Below are 21,657 nucleotides of genomic sequence, written 5' to 3'. Positions count from 1 at the left end.
TTAGTAAGACKTTAGAAATCTTTGACCTAGTATTCCAAAAAAGTTAATAATTCGCTATCTTTAATTTTAAAACGAGGTAGACATATAGTCGTGAGGTGTAAGTTACAATCCCGATTTTTTAGTGATATTGTTGTAGCTTGTAACTGTAGTTTAGCATGAGATTCTAGAGAATAGTGGTTTAAACGATTTCTAATCAACACTGCCGTGAAACCATGCGCTTTACCATCCGGATGATTTGTTAATCATTTTTACTTATTAAATAAGTTTCTGAAAGAAGCATTCTCTTCTTCTTAATTGGCGTAGTCAATGGTAGTATTTTCGTCCATTCGGACATCATGACCTAGCCGCTGTCTTTTAATTCGCTGAACTATGTCAATGTCGTCATATATCTCATACAGCTCATCATTCCATCGAATGCGATATTCGCCATGGCCAACGCGCAAAGGAYCATAAATTTTCGCAGAACTTTTCTCTCGAAAACTCGCAATGTCGACTCATCAGTTGTTGGCATCGTCTAAGCCTCTGCACCATATAGTAGGACAGAAATTATGAGTGACTTGTAGAGTTTGGTTTTTGTTTGTCGAGAGAGAATTTTGCTTCTCAATTGCCTACACAGTCCGATGTAGCACCTGTTGGCAAGAGTTATCCTGTGTTGGATTTCCAGTCTGACATTATTGGTGGTGTTTACGCTGGTTCCAAGATAGTCGAAATTATTTACGACTTCAAAATTATGACTGTAAACAGTGACGTGAATGGCGATCAGAGAACTTTCCTCACTTGCGTGAACTTCTACACATAACTCCATCCTCCAAATAAGCATTACATCTATATTTTTATCAGACAGATATCTAATAATCTCTAATCTATGTTAGTTAACACCGCTAGCATTCCATATACAGATATTTAGTAAGCTCATTTATTCTTCTTCTTCTTAATTGGCGTAGTCACCGCTTACGCGATTATAGCCGAGTTAACAACCGCGCGCCATTTGTATCTTCTTTTCGCTACGTGGCGCCAATTAGATATTCCAAGTGAAGCGAGGTCCTTCTAGACTTGGTCCTTCCAACGGAGTCGATCTCCTCCTCTTCCTCTGCTTCCCCCGGCGGGTACTGCATCGAATACTTTCAGAGCTGTAGTGTTTTCGTCCATCCGGACAACATGACCTAGCCAGCGTAGCCGCTGTCTTTTAATTCGCTTAACTAAATGACGACATTGACATATATGACTCGTACAGCTATCGTTCCATCGAATGCGATATTCGCCGTGGACAACGTGCAAAGGACCATAACTCTTTCGAAGAACTTTTCTGTCGAAAACTCGCAACGTCTACTCATGCGTTGTTGACATCGTCCAAGCCTCTGCACCATATAGTAGGACGGGAATTATGAGTGAGGGACGGGAATTAGAGTTTGGTTTTCGTTTGTCGAGAGAGGACTTTACTTCTTAATTGATTACTTCATAAGKTTTTTAGCATCTGATTTTGTGATTTTATTAAATCTCAGATCATGTTTTGCTTGGTAAGATTTATAATCGTAGTTTCAATACCTCCATTTGGAGGATTTTGCGGCAGTTGCATTCGTACAGTGTTGCATTTCTCCATATTTGCATAGCTCGTTGTATATTATTATCGTTAGAAGTAATAGGACTTGAACTTTTATCTGAGGTTGCTATAATTTCATTACGGGGTATTTGTAACATTTGGTTACGACGTGCTTGAATACCCTCTGACAACTTCGATTTCAAATCTTTATATACAGGACAACCCCTGTAGTTAAGAGAGTGATTTCGTCCACAATTGCCGCATTCTTCATTTAATTTGTCTTTCCTAAGGGTGCATTTTGAAGTGGGATGTAAATCACTAAATACCACACAAACACTGCGTACAGTGCAATAAGATTTAGTATTCCCATATTCTTGGCTCTTGGCTTGGTTCTTCAACAGTTACTCTACGATGCAGCAAATATTTCATATTATATATAGGATTGGTTTCATTTTTTTWAAGTTGATTAGAATTCGGCAACAATTCAATTTTAAACATTGGCTGTGGTACTTGCTTCTATTAAATATATTTACAACAGTTATAAAAAAAAAAACGCATTCTTCCAATGCTTCTTTGACTTCACTAGASTCTATGGAGGACTCTATACCCATAAAGGCACTATATGAAAATTGTTAGTACCTACAAATTTTCACGCTGACTTTGAAGGACAGGTGTTGTTATTATTGTTGGGTCAACAAAGCTGAAGTAGGCATTGGAAGAATGGTGAGGTTGCGAAGCACTCATTATTGTTTGTTTCATGTTTTTTTTTTGTTGTTTTCACTTTTTGATTCGTACACCATKTATTTATGTTTATTATTATTAATTTGTGTGCAATGTTTTTATTGTTTGTTTACAATTTTTACTTTTTGCTTGATTATTATATTTTTTTTTCTAAAGACAGAATTCATGGAGCGAATTAAATAAATAAGTCTGTATACTTTGAACACTCTCTTTCTGTATTCATGAAGAGCATTATAACTGCCCATTTAATGGGTCATGAGCTTAACATGCATACAAGCTAACAATCATCCGAATGGTGGAAAAATACGAGCCAAAACCAAAAACGTTCAAAAATCAAGGTGGTGCCAATTGCTTTTTTCGATATTCATAGTATGGTGGATTTRTTCTGTAGGACAGACGGTCAATAATGAGTTTTTATTTACAGTTACCAGGTTCGCAATTAATAATGTATGTCGATGTTCGCATTTATGCTCTGCTTGAAATTTGTTTCGTAACTTTTAAAAGTGCAACGACACAATCTGGTTAGCATTGAACTAATGTATTGATGCGAAGGATCGCAATTGTGCGGAGTGAAGGCGTACAAATATTTYTATAAGAAAGTGGGAAAAAATAAGTTCTTTAATAGGGTACTACATAAAATGCCTTTAAATGGTATCGATGGACACGTAAAWGTTAACTGCTTAATAGATATGATGAATAAGAAGCCAGTAGTTGGTCTAGACCTTCGTAAAGTACTAGCGAAATAGTATGCGAAAAGTGCGCAAAATCTAGGATATACATACACCTGTGCTCATATAATTAAGTCATTCAGTACTTTTTTACAACATGTAAAAAAAATAAGGTATATTTCTTTATGCAACATCCCTAATATTGCGCGAGCAAAAAGTTCCGTTTTTCGAGGAACGCCACCGATTTACAGAGGATTCAAGTATTTTCGTTTGGGAGAGTTTAAATGAAWTTTCCATTTATTGTCAATAAAAGTGTGCTCACATAATTAAGTCATTCTGTTTGAAACGGGTAAATTAAAATTTTTTCACCACAACTTACATAAATATTGTTCTTTTTTTACTAAATTAAGTTATTTTTAACAAAATTTGTAATCATCGTCGTCATGGGCAAGAATAAAAGCACAACTTCAAGCGAAAGAAGGGTCATATGGGAATGTTTTCAAAAATATCAAAATATTGCCGAAGTTGTAGATGTCTTAGGATTTTCTCGAGGCAAAATTAATAACGCTGTTCAATTTTATAAAAAAAATAAGACTTTTGAAAATTTACCGCGTAAAAAGCCAAGAAAGACTACCCGTTCTGACGATAGGGCCTTAGTAAGACTATCCATTTTTAATCTCCACAGAAATTAGGGCTCAATTAGAGGAATACCACGGCGTACAAATATCTGCGCAAACTGTACGAAGACGACTACAAGAAAATTCATTGAATGGCCGTTTAGCAAAACGAAAACGTAATGTTTCAAAAAAAAAAAAAAATATTGAAAAGCGAAAAGCGTTTGCTAAAGACCATCTCTGGAAGGACTCTAAATTTTGGAATTTGGTGGTTTACAGTGACGAATCCAAATTTAATGTATTTGGTAATGATGGGAAACCATATGTAAGACGACCCCCTTTGCAAGAACACTAAAAAAACCGTGAAACGTGGCGGYTTATCGGTGATGATGTGGGGTTGCTTCACGTCATCACTCGTTGGCCCGATTGTTAAAATAGACGGGAAAATGACAGGTGAAATGTACAAAGGAATACTGGAGAACAATATAGACGGTGATTATGTGGACAACTGACCGTCAGCTTGGATTTTCCAGCACGATAACGACCAAAACACTGTTCGCGGGTCGTTAAAACTTGGATACGTAGTCGAAATATTAAAATTCTGGATTGGCCAGCTCAAAATCCGGACCTAAACCCCATAGAAAACCTATGGGGGATTATAACAATAGCTGCACGAAAACCTCGCAACAAAGATTCTTTATGAGAAATAATACCGGCAGAGTGGTACAAAATAAGTCCCGCTCAATGTGCTACTTTAGTCCAAAAAATGCCTAAGCGATGTACTGAGGTGCTACGTAATAAAGGTTATCCAACTAAGTCTTAGTCTTAGGTAAGATAAAACTGCAAAAAAATATGGTATAATTCGAATAACTACATTTTTCTTTAGGTGACTTAATTATATGAGCACAACAACATGGATGGGTTAAGCTAATGAACGCAATATTTGTATTATTTTAGAAGTTAAATAAAAAATAAGTATTCTGTTTTGAACTGAATTAAAATTTCTTCCATTTTTTGTAAAATTAAGTTTCATTCCTGTACCATAGAAGTTGCTTTGAATTTCGTTCTGTTACTGGCGTGACTTAATTATGTGAGCACAAGTGTATGTTAAATACGCATGCCAAAGCGGTCATCAAGCAAAAGGGCTTGGCTACAAAATTCTAATTTTATAAATAGTTTATTACTTTGTTATTGTGTTTTTTTTATGTTTTATATTTTTTTTTTTTTTTTTGTATTTTTATGGAGTGTAATAGTGGAAGTTTTATAAGTACTATTTAATAAATATAAGAGATAATTAAATGAATGAAAGGAAATAAAATTGATAATTATTCGTCCCAACTACGGATTTTTTTGGTATTCAAAACTTATTTTATAAGCAATAAACAGTGCTAAAGTCAAGATATATTGCTGTGCCAATACTTTTGTTAGAAACTGTATACATTAAAATGAAAAGGCTTTTTTGTATTCCCGTGCATCACGACAAAACCACAGCACGAAAAGAAGTGAAAATTTGCACGGGTTTTCCTTTAGTCCTTACGGTGGCCCGATCACCCTCGATTTCGCAATTTATGTCTATATTTATAACTCAGGAACGGCTAAACCGATTTTCCTGAATATTGGTGATGAGGTAGCTTGTAACCTCGCGACGTCCAAATGCTACTTTCTATTGTTTTATGTTAAAAGCCAAAACAATTCATAAACAAAAAATAATTTTTCAAAACAGAAGCATTTGTTCAATACTTATTTAAAAATCACTTGAATATTTTAACACTTCAACAAAACAAAAAAAAAAAATAAATAAATAAATAAATAAATAAGTAACAAATAACATCGCACAGCTATTGACAGAGTAAAGTCATTTTGGTTTACATTTGTAATCATTGAAATTTGTGATTTTGTACTTGGCGACCGCATATTGATCGATATCGTTAAAGTTCGTGATTTTGTATTTGGAAAGTTTCATCAATTATATTTAATTAATATGCGTACGAAAAGGAAAAGGTCCTTATCAAGGAACACTCCTGAGGCCAAGAAAAAAAAGAAATCGAGAGTAAACGAAAATGAAGAACAACATGAAAAACTACTTTTAAACATGAGAGACAGAATAACAGCAGAAAGACTGMGTCAGAATCGGGAATGCAAAGATTTGATTTCGATATGCAAAAAGCGTTCAATTATTCTTTTGTGTCGAACAACTTTCTGCATTTGGCGGCCTCCGGCCGCCCTTAAAAAAAATAACCCTGGTCGGTCCTACACCGCGGTGATCATAGTTCTTTTGTGTCGAACTACTTTCGGCGCTGGCGGAATTCGGCCGCGTTTCAAAAAAATAACTCTGGTCGGTCCAACAGCGGGGTGATCATAGTTCTTTTGTTTCGAACTATTTTCTGCAATATATTTATTTTCGTAAAAAATACACAATTAGTGTAAATTTTTGATATATTATATGTGAAAGTTTATATTAAATATGTATATATTAATTGAAAATGTGTGAAAAGTGGATTCAAAATAGTGAAATAACGAGCATTGTTTTTACAAATTTTTGAACTTTAAACAGAAGTATCTCGAAAACTATGAGTCTGAGGAGGGTATATGTGCATACATTTTTTAATCCTGTGTACCTCCTCTATCCATCCGTATTATCAAATCGCGGCACCAAAAAAATCGTAATATTGCCGAGCATTACAACAAATGCCGCTTAATACAAATGTTTAAGAATGCTGTTGAAATAATGCCCAATAATGATTATAAAATTGTCATAAGAGCAGACAAAATGGAAGACCACGAACGATGCTACAATGCACCAACATCAAACGAAGTTGCAATTAGCATTGTCAACAATGAGTTTGATAAGAGGGGTATTGTTCTTCACAAACAAAGTGACGCGCTGCAGCCTATATTCGAAACTCATCGATCATATGCGGCTTTGCAGTGCCCGTTGCCGTTTTGGGAAGACGAAGATGGATACTATTTTAACGTGTATCAAATTAACTCTGTGAAACATGCCCTCACGAACAAGAAAGTTTCAGGAATGAATTTTTACGCTTATCGTATAATAAGAGAAGGTCATCATCATCTTTTACGTTATGGACGAGTTTTCAACAGTTTTTGGTGGACATGTACGAAAAATTGAAAGTGAGGATATTTTATTCTTAAGAATGAATCAAAAGAATCTCCACGTCTCTGGAGAACACGTTCAYCTCCGAGATGCTGTATCAAGAGATGGCAATGCCGAAGATATTGGGCAAATGGTAATTCTACCTTCCTTATTTACCGGTAGCCCTCTACATATGTACAAATATACGCAAGATGCCATGACTTACTTAAGAAATTACGGGCGCCCTGATCTACTTATAATATTTACTTGCTAAATGAAATGAAATTGCGTCACTATTGCTTCCGGGACAGACTGCAGGAGACCGACATGATCAGACTGCGAGAGTTTTCAAACGGAAATTGAGTAAACTAATAGACGCAATCGTTAAATTAAAAATATTCGGTGAAGTTAGATGCTTCATGTATACGATTGAGTGGCAAAAAAGAGGTTTACCGTATGCTCATATACTTATCTGGCTAAAAGAAAAAAATTATTTGGATCACATTGACAAGATCATCTCAGCAGAACTTCCTGACAAAGAAACAGATATGTTGTTATTTAAAGACGTTAGCACAAGCATGATCCAAAAGATATCCGCGTGCTTCCCTTCTTAAAAATTATTCTGGACAAGATGGCTACCCGACGTACAAAAGAAAAAAACTTGAAGACAGAAAACACATGGCAGTTGTAGTTTCCAAAACTTTTCAGGCTCATGTTAACGTTGACGGTACATATCCAGTAATGAAGTAAATTTTGAACCGTTAACCGTTCTGCAATGAACCGATGAAATTAATTTATTAGTATTTTTTTTTTTTGGAAAACAATGAATCAACAATGAATATGGATTTTCTTTTAATTTTTTAGAAATTAGTGTTTTTGTTATAGTGTCGACCGAAGTCGAGCTATGAATTATTTTTCTTAGTAAACTACATAACATATAAGATTAAACATTTTCCCCGTCTTTCCCCCCTTTAAAAAAAGTGCGTTGAAAAAAGTTGGTCAGTTGTATAAAATTAGTACTACTTTATTTATTTTTTTAAATTAAATACTGAAATCTTGCTAAATTATACTATACGGGTGGTATATAAATGGTATAAGGGGGCTCTATCCGAGCCAGTGTGAAAATTGGACAACGGGCGTAACACGCCCACTTTCTTGTGAATTACCATATCTGACCGATTTCAAAAAAATTTCTAACGTAACATTGTTTCATTTTCCTGCATCACTTAGCGAAAATGAGCGAAATCGGACTTCAACCACGCCTACTTCCCATATAACTCAATTTAAAATTCCATTTGGTTCTTGATCCTTAGAGTACACAAATAAAGAATTAATAAATAAACAGAATGAAATTTTGCTGTAATAATTCCCTTAAAGTAAGCAACTTTTTGACCAATAATTATCTAAATTCAACCAAAACTCTTCACGCCCCTAAGTACCGAATATGTGGACCCGATACCAATAGTTGACTTTTGACCAAAAACATTGCTCAAAGTGTGAGATATGAAATTGAAATTTACACAAAATCTTTTTCTGGGAATAGTATTTCATTGTGTCAAAAATGGGTTGAATCGGGTCAATACTTTCCTGAACCCCCATATACCTAACAGAAAGGTTTTAGAACTTCAAGGTCACTTTATGTTGGATATAACCGCCAATATTTGACCCCTCTAACACAAACGAGAAGACGTTGTTGTATCCACAAGTTCCGAAGTACTACACGTGGAATGCAAAAAAAAAAAATTCTTTTAACGGAAACAAAGTGCTCTTGGCTGAGTGTACACAATACATTCTAATAACGCAGAATGTTTCTATTTACGTGGAATGAAAGGGTTGACATCATTTAGGGATTTGAGAACTGTTGAAGGGGAGGTCTGCTCAACAAATAGTCAAGCGTGCCAGAAACTAGGATTTCTTGAAGATGATCAACATTGGGATACAGCATTGTTAGAATCATCTACAATATCAATGTTCAGCTAAATGCGTCTTCTGATTGCAATCATATTAACACCCTTTTTTCCGTCGGATGCTAAAGCTTTGTGGGAAAAGACTATTTGAGTGAAGCTTATCTGCTACATTTTCATGGTGCTGCGAACAATCATCATTTACAGACGCCAGTTATTATTTACAACAAACCCCTGCAACTACTTGGACCAACTTCGTCACGAAGAGATGTCATAGACGTCGCAGATACTGATGTGGTAAGTGAGAACAATTACAATCGCGAAGAACTAAACCGATTCGTGGAATCAAATTAATCTCTACTAATAGAAGAGCAGAKAATTGTATACCAACGCATACTTGGTGCGTTGCATAAGAACAATGAGGGAGGCATATTTTCCTTGACGCACCAGGAGGAACAGGTAAAACTTTTCTCATGAATCTCATATCATCAGGTATCGCATCTACTCTTTTAGCTGGAGATAGAACTGCTGACTCAGCGCTCAAATTACCCCTGAATCTTTCAGCAACTGATGCCCCAATTTGCAGTATTTGGAAAAACTTTGGAGAAGTTACAGTTCTAAAAACGTGCAAAATCATTATTTGAGATGAATGCACTATGGCCCACAAAAAAACTAACGAAGCTTTAGACAGAAATCTGCATGGTCTGCGAGGACAGAACACGACGATGGGAGGAGCACTCTTGCTGCTCGCTGGCGATTTCCGTCAAATTCTCTCTGTATTTCCAAGAAGGACGGCAGCAGATGAGATTAATGCGTGCCCCAAGTGTTCATTTTTATGAAGATGTCAGAAATCAACACTATCAAAAAATATGCGTGGTCATTTGCAAGGCTTCTCGAGAATTTTCGCAACAGCTTCTTCGTATTGGAAAAGGAATATTTATGAATACGCCTGGAAATTACTCAGTAACATTTCCAGACAACTTCTGCAATTGACTGCGCCAATAGATGATGTAGTTAACAGCGTCTTCCATGACATAGAGGCAAATTTTACAAATCACGCATAATTCTGACAAAGAGCAATATTAGCACCAAAAAACTACTGGGTGACTAACCTCGACATTGAAATTCAGAACAAGTTACCAGGTACTGTGACAACGTACAAGTCCATTGACTGTGCAATGGAAATCATTTGATCGTCAAAAATGTATATCCTAACTTATTTGAAGCAACGATTTTGTCTGGCATATCGGCAGGTGATGATGTCTTCATAACCCGCGTACCTCTCATTCCTTCCGACATTCCTTTTGAATGCAAAAGACTGCAGTTTCCGATTCGCCTAGCTTTCGCATTGACAATCAAGAAGGCACGAGGGCAATCTCTGAACGACGCAGGAATTCATTTGGAACGTTTATGCTTTTCGAATGGTCAGTTATACGTCGCTTGCTCAAGGGTGAGCAACTCACAAAATCTATATATTTATATTATAAATAATGAAACAAATAACGTTATTTACGAAATTGCATTAAAATGATATAAAAGTTTTTTTTTTTCTAAAAACAGAAAATGTTGTGTTTGTGTCGCATAAAGACCATATAGCTATGGCAAACAGGGTGCAGGGTGGAGAACTTAAAAAGTGTTTTCGTATTTCTGATCAAAATTCAACATATTTTATTTACTATATATTTATAATGAATTTATTAAACCACAAATGTACTATTTTGTTCGACCAATTTTAGCCATTTTTCCGCTAGAGACATTATTCTATCAGTGCAAAACTTTGTATATTTCTCGGTAGTTTTCACAGCCTTCTCTTGAAGCCAACTTTACTCTATTAAGGGAGTTCTGCATTGACCGAAAGGTAATTCAATGGTGCAAGGTGGTGGCTATATGGTAGATGCGTCAAAACTTCCGAAGCAAGCTCTCCCAGTCATAAAAGATGTGTGCGGTCTAGCGTTGTCCTGATGGAAGACGAAACCCTTCATCAGTTTTTGACAGTAAAATGTAGAATCAATCGTTTGACCAGGCTGGAGCAGCTTATAGTAGATGATTTCTTTCCAATCCCACCAAATACTCAGCATGACCTTTAGAGCCGTTCGCGACAATTTGTTTAGCTTCACCACGCTTCAACCATAATTTTTTTTCGCACATTATTGTCGTATTTGATCCACTCTTCGTCTCCTGTTATCATTCGCTTCAGAAATGGTTCGCTTTTATTTCGTTTCAGCAAGGAATCGTAGATGTTAATTCGGGTTTTCAGAGACAATTCACGTGGCACCTAAATATCGAGCTTCTTTTTGTAATAATAATAGTAAGTTCCCTAGCAATGTCATGACTGATGTGATGGTTTTGTTCAATCTTTTCTATATTTCCGTTGACTTTTTTAACGATAGTTCGACCAGAGTGAGGTGCATCTTTCACATCTAAAATTCCAGRACGAAAGCGAGTTGTGATAATAAAGAGTGTAATGAATGAGCCTTTACTCCTTGCATCCTCCTATATGTCATACGAGGCTGGCGGCTAAATCCTGCAGAAGGAAATAGGCGTAGGTGGTGGACACCGATATACGATTTTGGCAGTGGACGGACAACTTTGAGAACTTATTTGGAAACCTAGTCAATGTGCACTTCTTCGGCTATAGGCACGCGGTGAGCACTAGTTACCCCCCGAGTAAAGGGTTCAGATTGACCGCAGTAGAATTTATATACAAATGGAACCTTCGGCCATAGCTCGAATATGGAACCAACATTGGTAAACCCATGCATTGTCTTTACAACAATATAGACAAGAGCATTTCAGAGAAGAATAAAGTTCTATTAGGATGCGAAACTGCAAAGGTCATGTGSAAAGCAGTAAATCAAAAATGCACAAAGTTSCTGCTCACTCTTGTCAGAAGACAGCAAGGTATCAGGAAAACAGTGTCTCGTTTCTTGCGCAGTTCTCCAGCACTTGCAAGGCAACTAGTGCCCGCTAAATAGGATATTTAATGTTAAAATAAGAAATTTCATATCAAATGAATGACTGATAAGAGCTGGTGTACCTCGATGGAGTGTATATATCTTATATACAGGTAATATATACTGGTAGTAACGAATTTATATCGACCTTTCCGGAAGACACAGCCAATGTAGGCGACAATAAATGCCCCATCAGGACGACGCTTTGGTCGACGAATAGCTAGCCTACTGTAGAGTAAATGTAATTGAACAAAAGTGTAAGCATGTTACACTTTTACTAAGAACAAAAATGTGCAACTTTTCTAATAAAAATATTTATAAAGATCTTAGTATTTGTATGGTAAAGAAATACCAAACTATCCAGCTTTTCTACTAAAAAGGTTTTATTACCTATTGTTCGGATTCAAATAAGCATATTCAATAAATAAAGATATTTTAACAAAACAAGAAACAAAAATGAATATGTGGTATCTAAAGACAAAAATTCGCATTTTAAGAATATTGACGTGGGTGACGATATGGAATCACATTGATATTATACTGAACAAGCTGATCCGGCATATTTCGTACTGCCTCAATCGATAGATGAAAGAGCTAAGCTTTTCTATAAAGCAATTTTAAAACAAAYATAACGAATCCGTATTTAGTAAAAAAAAAAACATTTTTTGAATGAAGCAYGAAGTTTTATTATTATTTTCGACACATCATGTTTTTTACTTACAAAACGGAGTTTTCCTGAAATACTGGCTATTTATCACACTATTGTGATACACTCTGTTAATCAATTTAAAACTTTTTCGTAAACTATATTTTTTGATTTGTTATGTGGTACGGAAATAAACAAAGAAGACGGTTTACCGACGCGCGAACACGCGACGTATAGTTGTCCGTGCGCAAAACAGGGACGTTGATTCCGCAGCAAGTCCAGTGCATTTAAAAACTCCATGGGATAGTTGAGTACCTCATTCTGGTTCATAACGGTGTCGACTGAAGAAAAGAAACTGGTCTGGAAGAATATTCTGAATGCCCCCATTGAGATCCTTAACATCGTTATTTTTCGCCGCCAATATTGCTCGTTCCAATTATGATTATTGAATACTACGCAATATCTCGGGAGCATGAAGGAAATAAATTCCACCAGATACACTCTTCACAGCTTCTATCAAAGTGTCGAATGAAATCTTTATTGTTGATTTAATTGTCGATTATACGAACTGTTTTTGCCAATGCATATTGTTTTTCTTTTTGCAACTTGTGTTTTAATGCATCGTGCATATGACAATTGGATGTTGTCATTCCCAAACATAACAATACTTTATTTGCCATTACCAAACACATATCTTCTATCATGATAAATGTCTCATTGTAAATTTCAGCAGTAATTTTTAGTGTCGGATTCAAAGTTTGACGGCGAACAAGATGCAAAACATCCTCAGACATGTCACCTCTGTACTTAACTCAAAAATCTTTTGAATTCGAGGGGAATATGTCGATATGATAATCGCAAACAATGTACGAATATGATGCGGCGATGAAGATATTACAGAATTCAGTGGGAATGTTTCAAGTAAGTGTAATAGTTGACATGCTTCACGGTAAGTCTCATATTTGTCCAATAACTGTTCTCAGTTGTTAAAACGATGTCGGACCGCGAACATCACCAACAACAACCGCAAATAATAACATTCATCGTATTTTGAACGCAAATCGCCACATCTAATTCGTATTTCCGGTCCAAGTGTTCCACGTAGTATTGTACATTTTGCAAGTTCGAACATTTCAGAATTTACTCGCCCTTATCAGTGTGATGTAGCTTAGCTAAATGTTCTATAACATTCTTTGTTATAAGTAAGCAATGATTTTTTGTTTAGAATTTACGCTTGTAAGTTGGTTAAAAATTAACATTTTCTGTTTTTTTTACAAACCATACTCATTGGATTCCCTTCAAAGAAGTTCAGGCCATTTTTAATTTCATGCAACGATTTAATCAGCCGATTTAAACAGACAAAATCCCAACTAATTTTTATATATAAGGTATTGTTTTTTTATAACATTCTACTGCGAATGTTTCGAAATAGTCTGCATACAATTTAATATCGAAAAAAATTAATGGAACATGAGTACATATAATAGTATAATGGTTTACTTTAATAAGCTGCTTACAGCTTCAAATTCTTTTTCATTACTGATTTTAATTACTTTTTCTTCTCTCGATGTAGGCGATTCCCCTAAACAACATCTTTTAAATTTTGCAAGGTATCCGCTTTCTGGATCACTTTGATGCAGTTCACTCGTAACATTTCCTTGATTAAATTCAGGCATTACATCGTCCAGTATTTTTAACTCTCTTTTCGTAAASAGTAAATCCAAAGCTTTTCGTATACCAATCATAACAACCAACATTAGTGGAAACAAAATAGATGTTTCAGAAAATGATTTGATTAGCCATAACATTATAAGACAAGCCAGTTGTATGCCTGTAAAAAGGTGAACCCTATTAATTGGAACCTGTAATGTAAAAAATATACATCTTAGTATAAATTTGCTTTTTGCTTTAATTAAAATACAAAAGAATAAATAATGAAATGTAATAAAGTTGGGGAAGATTCCGTTTAAAAGGCATTTGCTTTCCATTAGTATTCCAATGAGTTCCATTGTATGGAAGTACGAAAATCATTTCATCATATACTACATCTATATGGTGATTGGAGGACAGTCTTGGGCCGGACCGTCCATATAAACAATTTGGGCAATTGCCTAGAGTTCAAGAATTGTAGGACGACATTTTGGTTAATTACCAAATACAAAAATTAGTACATTTATTCCCTTTAAAGCGATCACAGAGAAGAGAAGCAGCTGCGGAATAAAAATTATGCACAATTTGATATGGCTTCACCGCCTAATAGGTTAAATATAGATATCTCACAAACAACTAGAGCTATTTACATCACTCAAATTTAATGAAGACGAAACTTACCAGCAAGGGCTCTGATATTGTGCAAATCGGATGACAACTAGGCCCACTCCGCTTGTAAGTGTTATGTTGAAAAATACTAAAAATGCATACTAAATAAAACGGTTCGCATTATCTTTTGCAGACAGAATGGTACTTAGTGGTCAGTATGGAATATTTTTTCAAATKTTTTTTCTGCATTTTCAGCTCCCTTATACCCTTAGAATTAATGAGGAAACCCACTTTTCCATTGGAAAGTTTCGAAAAAAGCATTCATAGCCGATTAGGGATATGTCCATTTTTCAACGGTTATGTTCATCTTTATACTTTTTTTCACCTTTGCTTGCTTTTTCAGCACCTCAAACTTTAAACGTGTTTTTCTCAAGACACACTTTTTTAAACTGGCGGACATTATTCCGGTCGAACTACTCAACGAATTTCGCTAATTTTTTTAATGCTCACAAAACTATCGTCCCTTCTAGATTCATAATTGTTTATAATTTATTGACAACATTAAGACAAAATTTGTGTAAACAAACACGGGGAAAAATTAAAAAAAAAAACTCTTTTATGTATGAACATTTTTTCATGTGTCTGATAACCATTCACGTACTTTTGAAGAAGAAATTGGGTTTTTGTGTTTTAGATGATCCAAACATTAACAATCGTGTCCGCAGTAAAAAAACGCATATTCACCCAGCCATTTCTAACACAGATGTCATCAAAAAATTCCGAAAAAAATATGTTTATACACTCCACGATAGGCCTCATGATATGTGAGGCTATTGTAGAATAAAAATTTAAAAAAAAAAACAAGTAAGGAAGGGCTAAGTTCGGGTGTCACCGAACATTTTATACTCTCGCATGATAAAGTGATAATCGRGATTTCAGGCGTGGGTGTGAACCGATTTCACCCATATTTGCTACATGTCATCAGGGTGTTAAGAAAATATTATGTACCGAATTTCATTGAAATCGGTTGAGTACTTCCTGAGATATGATTTTTGGTCCATAAGTGGGCGACGCCACGCCCATTTTCAATTTAAAAAAAACCTGGATGCAGCTTCCTTCTGACATTTCTTCCTTAAAATTTAGTGTTTCTGACGTTTTATGTTAGTCGGTTAACGCACTTTTAGTGATTTTCAACATAACCTTTGTATGGGAGGTGGGCGTGGTTATTATCCGATTTCTTCCATTTTTGAACTGTATATAGAAATGCCTAAAAGAAAGGACTCTATACAGTTTGGTTGATATAGCTATAGTAGTTTTCGAGATATGTACAAAAAAGTTAGTAGGAGCCGGGGCCACACCCACTTTTCCAAAAAAATTACGTCCAAATATGCCCCTCCCTAGTGCGATCCTTTGTGCCAAATTTCATTTTAATATCTTTATTTACGGCTTAGTTATGACATTTTATAKGTTTTCGGTTTCCGCCATTTTGTGGGCGTGGCAGTGGGCCGATTTTGCCCATCTTCGAACTTARCCTTCTTATGGAGCCAAGAAATACGTGTACCAAGTTTCMTCATGATATCTCAATTTTTACTCAAGTTACAGCTTGCACGGACGGACGGACGGACGGACAGACAGRCATCCGGATTTCAACTCTACTCGTCACCCTGATCACTTTGGTATATATAACCCTATATGTGACTCTTTTAGTTTTAGGACTTACAAACCACCGTTATGTGAACAAAACTATAATACTCTCTTTAGCAACTTTGTTGCGAGAGTATAAAAACAGGCCAGATTACTCTACTGACCCCTTTAAGACTTTTGTAAAATTGTTTTTTACCCCTATGTTACATTACGAAAATGAAATCGAACGAAACGAAAAACGAAAAACCTCGGCTACTTCCTATATACATATATTTTCACCCTCTCAGATACTGAAAATGTGGTACACACCCCTAGCTTTGGCTGATATTCTTCAGAAGTTATTGGTCAGTCTGTGATATATAATATTGTCTTTTTTAGAGTAATATTCATAAGTTAATTAACCCTTCGTTGCACAGCATTGGATATATGCAATGTTAGCCTCTCGTTGATATGACAGATTCATCGTTTCTTAACTTGCAGTTATTTTTTCGCCAAATGAAAATTATACGTTATTACTATTCTCCTCTGGTAGAGGTTTGTAAATATTGTTGAGTTTTTGTGAATATACTTACATACTACGTAGTAAAGAGTAAATTTCTTTCTGATATATTGAAAATGCAGAATGCAAATGATAATTTRTTTTCATTATTTTTGTGAATTATTTAGGATGTATGTATAATAAAATGTAAGTATTTTCAATTAACTTGGAGAGTTTCCTGCCCAAATAAAAGAATCRGTCTTCACACGAATTATTTTTGTAAGAGTTATTATGTATCATTCCACATCTGCAATACCATGCATTTAAGCCTAAATTTTTACTTGTAGGGCGGTTATGATAGCGGACGAATAATAGAAAACTGCAATGAAAGCAAAGATGAGCATTTAAATGATGGTGATGAAGCAAATTTTGAATTAGATATACTTCAATACGAATATAACCAGGAAGAAGCAATCCTATCAATACATAATTTTAAAGAAGTTAATGTTATAATAGACGCAGGATGATCAGATGATCTCATGCAAATTTATGCACTTGTCAAAAAGAGCCAAAATTAATGATATAAACAAACAAGATTTGTAAAAGTACGGATATTGTTCAAATCCCTGATATTCGAAGATATTGGACGAGAACAGTAGGCATAAAATGAATACAGGAATACTATGTCAGTAAAGAAATTCGAAAAAAATAAAAGTTGTATGTTTTAGCTGGTAAATCTGTATAAAATTACAACTTCGAAATATATAGTGGCCAAGAAAACAACAGAATCAACAAACTTCCTGAGGAAATTGATTTGGGATCAAGTCCCAACATACATAGTTATACGATTACTAATTGATATTCCCCCATAAAAGAACTAAAAAGTTTTTTTTTTATAATTACTACACTTCTTTTGCCACCTATGTAAACGTGGAATTTACTTACTGGGAACAGTTTGTCGGATCCGAATTCTCAATTTAAAGCTTCTAGGCGAGAAATTACGACGAAGAAAGCACACGAAAAATCGCTTGAATATCCAAACGTGGATAACTTTCATATATCTGTAGTTTCCTGAAGAGATAATACAATTGTTACTTTTAATTTCAAGCTACTGAGGCAAAACTAGAAGTTTAACGGTTTGATGCGGAATTTGGCCGGAAAATAAGTGTCGCTTGCCAAACGTTCTATCAAAGTATAACAAAGGCATTAAGCGTGTTGATTTGAAAGATTCCTTTATAGGCCGATACAAAATCAAAATACGCTCTCAGTATTCTTATTTGCGACATATAAGTATAATCCTTATACTTTATTTCTATAGGAATCACCAGGGAAGTGGTCCCRTCACTGAAAATGAAGTACAATTGAGCCGAATAGATCACTGGCCAACATGGGTGGACACTCGAGTCACTTGCAAATTACCAAGTTGTGACGGATATATGTACATATGTTAGGTGCAAAAACGTGAAATTAATTTATGTTTCAGCAGATCAAAAAATTGTTTAAAAAAATTGTTTAAAAAAATTTCATATAGAATAATCTGAAATTTATTGTCAAAGTAATGAATTTTCTTCTGTCCACTTTTATTCAACGAAATAAAGAGCATATCCGTACAGTAACCTCGTTGTAAATTTGTTAGATTTGCTGCATGTTACGTAACTCTGTTACTAGAAACACGGCAATTATAAAATTTAAAATTTGTCATCTTAAAATAGCCCACATTAAAAATATGTTATGATTCAAAAAAGTTTTTATTCTCACGGAAATTAAATCTYGCAACGAAGGGTTAAGTAAATCAGACCTTCTTTAATGTTAAAGTTAAAGTTTATGCACGATCGATTAAAATTAATGATATTCTAATGAAACTTCTCCAGTTAAGTTTTCTTGAAAATAATAGTAAGGGTAGTGCTTGATATGAATGAAAATGGTTTGGTTAATCTTTTGGTTTGGATAATACTCGACCACGTCCAGAACGCAGTGAAAAATTATAGCAGCCTTGGTTGAGTGTGTACATAAAGACCATGGAGAGTCGATTCGGCACCGGTCGCAGCTACTCGGACTATTCTATGGAATCACTGGCGTACTTTGCGTCAAGATGTTAAACTAAATGCGTACAAAATACAGCTTGTGCAAGAACTGAAGCCACTCCTTCCCAAGCGACATCGCTTCCCTCTATGGGCTCTTGAAAATTCCTAAGTCTAAGTTTCTGTGCTTTTTCTTAAAAAAAAGTAGGGAACTTCCAAATGAATCACACTTAATATAAAGTGGTGTGTCCGCACAAATAAATTGGGAAATTTAATCATTAAACATTTTTAATTTGCGGTGGACAGGAAATTTAAATAAGAGTAATGGTTATTCCTTATGCCGAATATTTTTCGCCATGTGATTTTAAAAAGTGAACTGCATTTTCCTTTTTATATTTATATATGTATTATAGATCACGTGCCGATGGCTGTAAGCAAGAATTGAATAGCTGATCGCAAACGTTTTTCTCCGATGTCCGGACGAGGTCGGAAAAATTAATCGCGTTATTTGCGGATATGAGCTCTGCGAACTCTTTCCGGCGAACTTGTGGGACCAAACATGGATGACAACAATAACCAAGTTAAAAACCACTCAACAACAAATGATTGTTCGACGGCTAACGCTTCGACAGAGCGACAGCCATTACAATGAGTCAGATCCCAATTACGGACTTTTCAAGTGAACTTCTTACAATTTCTCAATTTCTTCTTCTCGTCGAACACCATTCACGAGAGACGGATGGAGTTCGACGTCAGATTGTTGAGTCTAGTTCTAACTTCATAAGCCCTTAGGGGCTACAAGGTAAGCAAGTTCCCAGACCAGGCCATTTTATACTTTTTAACTTGAAGCTCATACCCGCGTAGGACATCCCAAAGATATCTCATGATCGCATTTGGTTMCGGTCTCTAGAGGAGTCACTCGAAAAGTGCCACAGATAGTCTGATAACCCTCATGAATGAGGGTGGCATGCAGATCAGTAACATGCAGAATGCCTGGGTCAGAGACGAAACCGTTAAAGTGTTGAACAGCAGCAGCATTCTCACCAATAAAGATGTAAATGCATGMTATTAGGATGTGATACAAATGCAAGACACTCCTTGGGGAAGCTCTAGTACGAACATCAGAGGTGATTTATCTTTCAATATACTTTAAATGGCAATTTAAGGATGTGTAATAGACTCGATAAGCCAACATTCATCATATTTAGTTCAAATAGATTTTAAGAGTGGGAGGAAGTCCTGGATCTCACCCCATCAACGGAAAAAGATAACTTCATAGTGGATTGCTGGAGAGTCTGTGAGGAGCCTTCTATATCAAATCGCTCCTGGAAACCATTCAGCATTCGCCAGAAATTCAGCACTCCTCTCCAATATCGAAATCCTTGAAGAACAGTATTGGACAATTTCGCTAGAATAGCAATAACTATACGCGATAATAGTATTAACATCAGGAATATTCAAGAGTTATATGCGGAGATGGAAAAGATAGAGTCCAGCCTCATAGTCAGCAAAAAGAAAATAGGATACCCAAGTAATAGCAGCTTACAGTTTAAAGCCTGACGGTATTACTCCCATAATGCTAAAAAAACACCTGTGACTCTAAGGCTTGAAACGACTGAGCTATCATATATTSCAAGACGCTGGAAAAAAAGGCGGAGGTGCTAATACCAAAACCAGGTGGAAGAACACACGATAGTGATAAAGACTTAAACCTATAGGCCTCACATTCCTTCATGCTGTAGGTCTTAGTGAGTCTAATAGATATACACATCAGATTAATTATTGCGGATAATTTACCGACTGCACAACATGCATACATCATTTCCATCAACAAAAACTGCCCTACATAAAGTAGTAAATGTAATAAAAAAGTCATCACACCTCAAGCTAATATACAGTATCTGCCTTTCTGGATATAAAATGAGGATTTAACAATATAGAGATAAGTACTGTCATTGAGTCTTTTACACAGAGCTGCCACTGCCTTTTAGTTTGTAGAAGGATTCAATCTATGGTTAAGATATAAATATTATAGCATCACACGGTTCAGTGACACGAAAAGGGGGGATTATTTTCCCGCTTCTATGGTTGAAAGGTTACAACTTCAACTCAACGGAGGAGAGGTGAAGGCAGAGCTACTGCAGATGATACGAGTATAGTGTTAATGGTATCATGAAAGATTACTGAAGAAGCCTTGCTGAGGTCATACCGATGGGTCAAGAAAAACTAACTTAAGACGGAACTGATCCTATTCACAGATAAAACCACACTACTTCAATTTCACCTTCCCTCACTAGGTAAGGTATGATATAGTACTTCTATTTGATACAGCGGTGATAGCCTATTCTAAATTTATTAATATTACTAGTATTTTCTAAAACAAAAAGTTTTCTATATAAGAATTTGGTTTTAATCGGTTAGTTCGCWAATTTGTACAGCTGCATTATTAGTCCGATATCGGCAGTTCCGATTAATGAGCAGCTTTTCGGTGTAAAAGAAACTGAGAAACTACTTCTCAAATATTCAGACAGACAAACGATTGTGCTTCGTAGAAATTGTGCAAGTGATCGTTATAAACYTGTATGCAACCAAATTTCAATTCTTATGGTTGCATTATAAGATAATCAGACGAAAATAAATTTGCATATTTGGAATAAAAAACGGAAAATGCGAAATTTTAATTTATTAATAATTTTAAAATTTGCTAATTAAAAAAAAAAATAAATTTTAAGGTCAAAATAAAACAAACAATTTTAAGAGTTGGTAGAAAGAAAAGCACATATATACGTATTGGTATTTTGAAGTGTTCACACACACATACTTATATTCAAAGACCAGATCGGCACCTCTCCAGCAATACCCATTGTTCTTGTTAAAGCACAAGCAAGCAAGATCGCAAACAAAAACAAGTAAGGAAGGGCTAAGTTCGGGTGTCACCGAACATTTTATGCTCTCGCATGATAAAGTGATAATCGAGATTTTAGGCGTGGTTGTGAACCRATTTAACCCATATTTGGTACATTGCATAGGGTGTTAAGGAAATATTATGTACAGAACTTCATTGAAATCGGTAGAGTACTTCCTGAGATATAGT

General features: G+C 35.4%; 1 protein-coding gene across 1 annotated transcript in view; it reads right to left on the bottom strand.

The window, feature by feature from the left end:
- Positions 1–13,502: 13,502 nt before the first annotated feature.
- Positions 13,503–21,657, bottom strand: part of LOC108974462 (electroneutral sodium bicarbonate exchanger 1) — a 65,456-nt gene continuing 57,301 nt past the window's right edge. Inside the window, exon 7 of the mRNA XM_018942317.1 lies at positions 13,503–14,023. Within this exon, the coding sequence (XP_018797862.1) occupies positions 13,658–14,023 (366 nt within the window). The 3' untranslated portion in view covers positions 13,503–13,657. The remainder of the gene's footprint in view (positions 14,024–21,657) is intronic.

The sequence above is a fragment of the Bactrocera latifrons genome, unplaced genomic scaffold, assembly GCF_001853355.1.
Source record: "Bactrocera latifrons isolate USDA-ARS-PBARC rearing strain unplaced genomic scaffold, ASM185335v1 scaffold_551, whole genome shotgun sequence".
Classification (NCBI taxonomy): Eukaryota; Metazoa; Arthropoda; class Insecta; order Diptera; family Tephritidae; genus Bactrocera; species Bactrocera latifrons.
The sequence above is the reverse complement of the archived record's forward strand: the minus strand, read 5'-3'. Positions and strand labels throughout refer to the sequence as shown.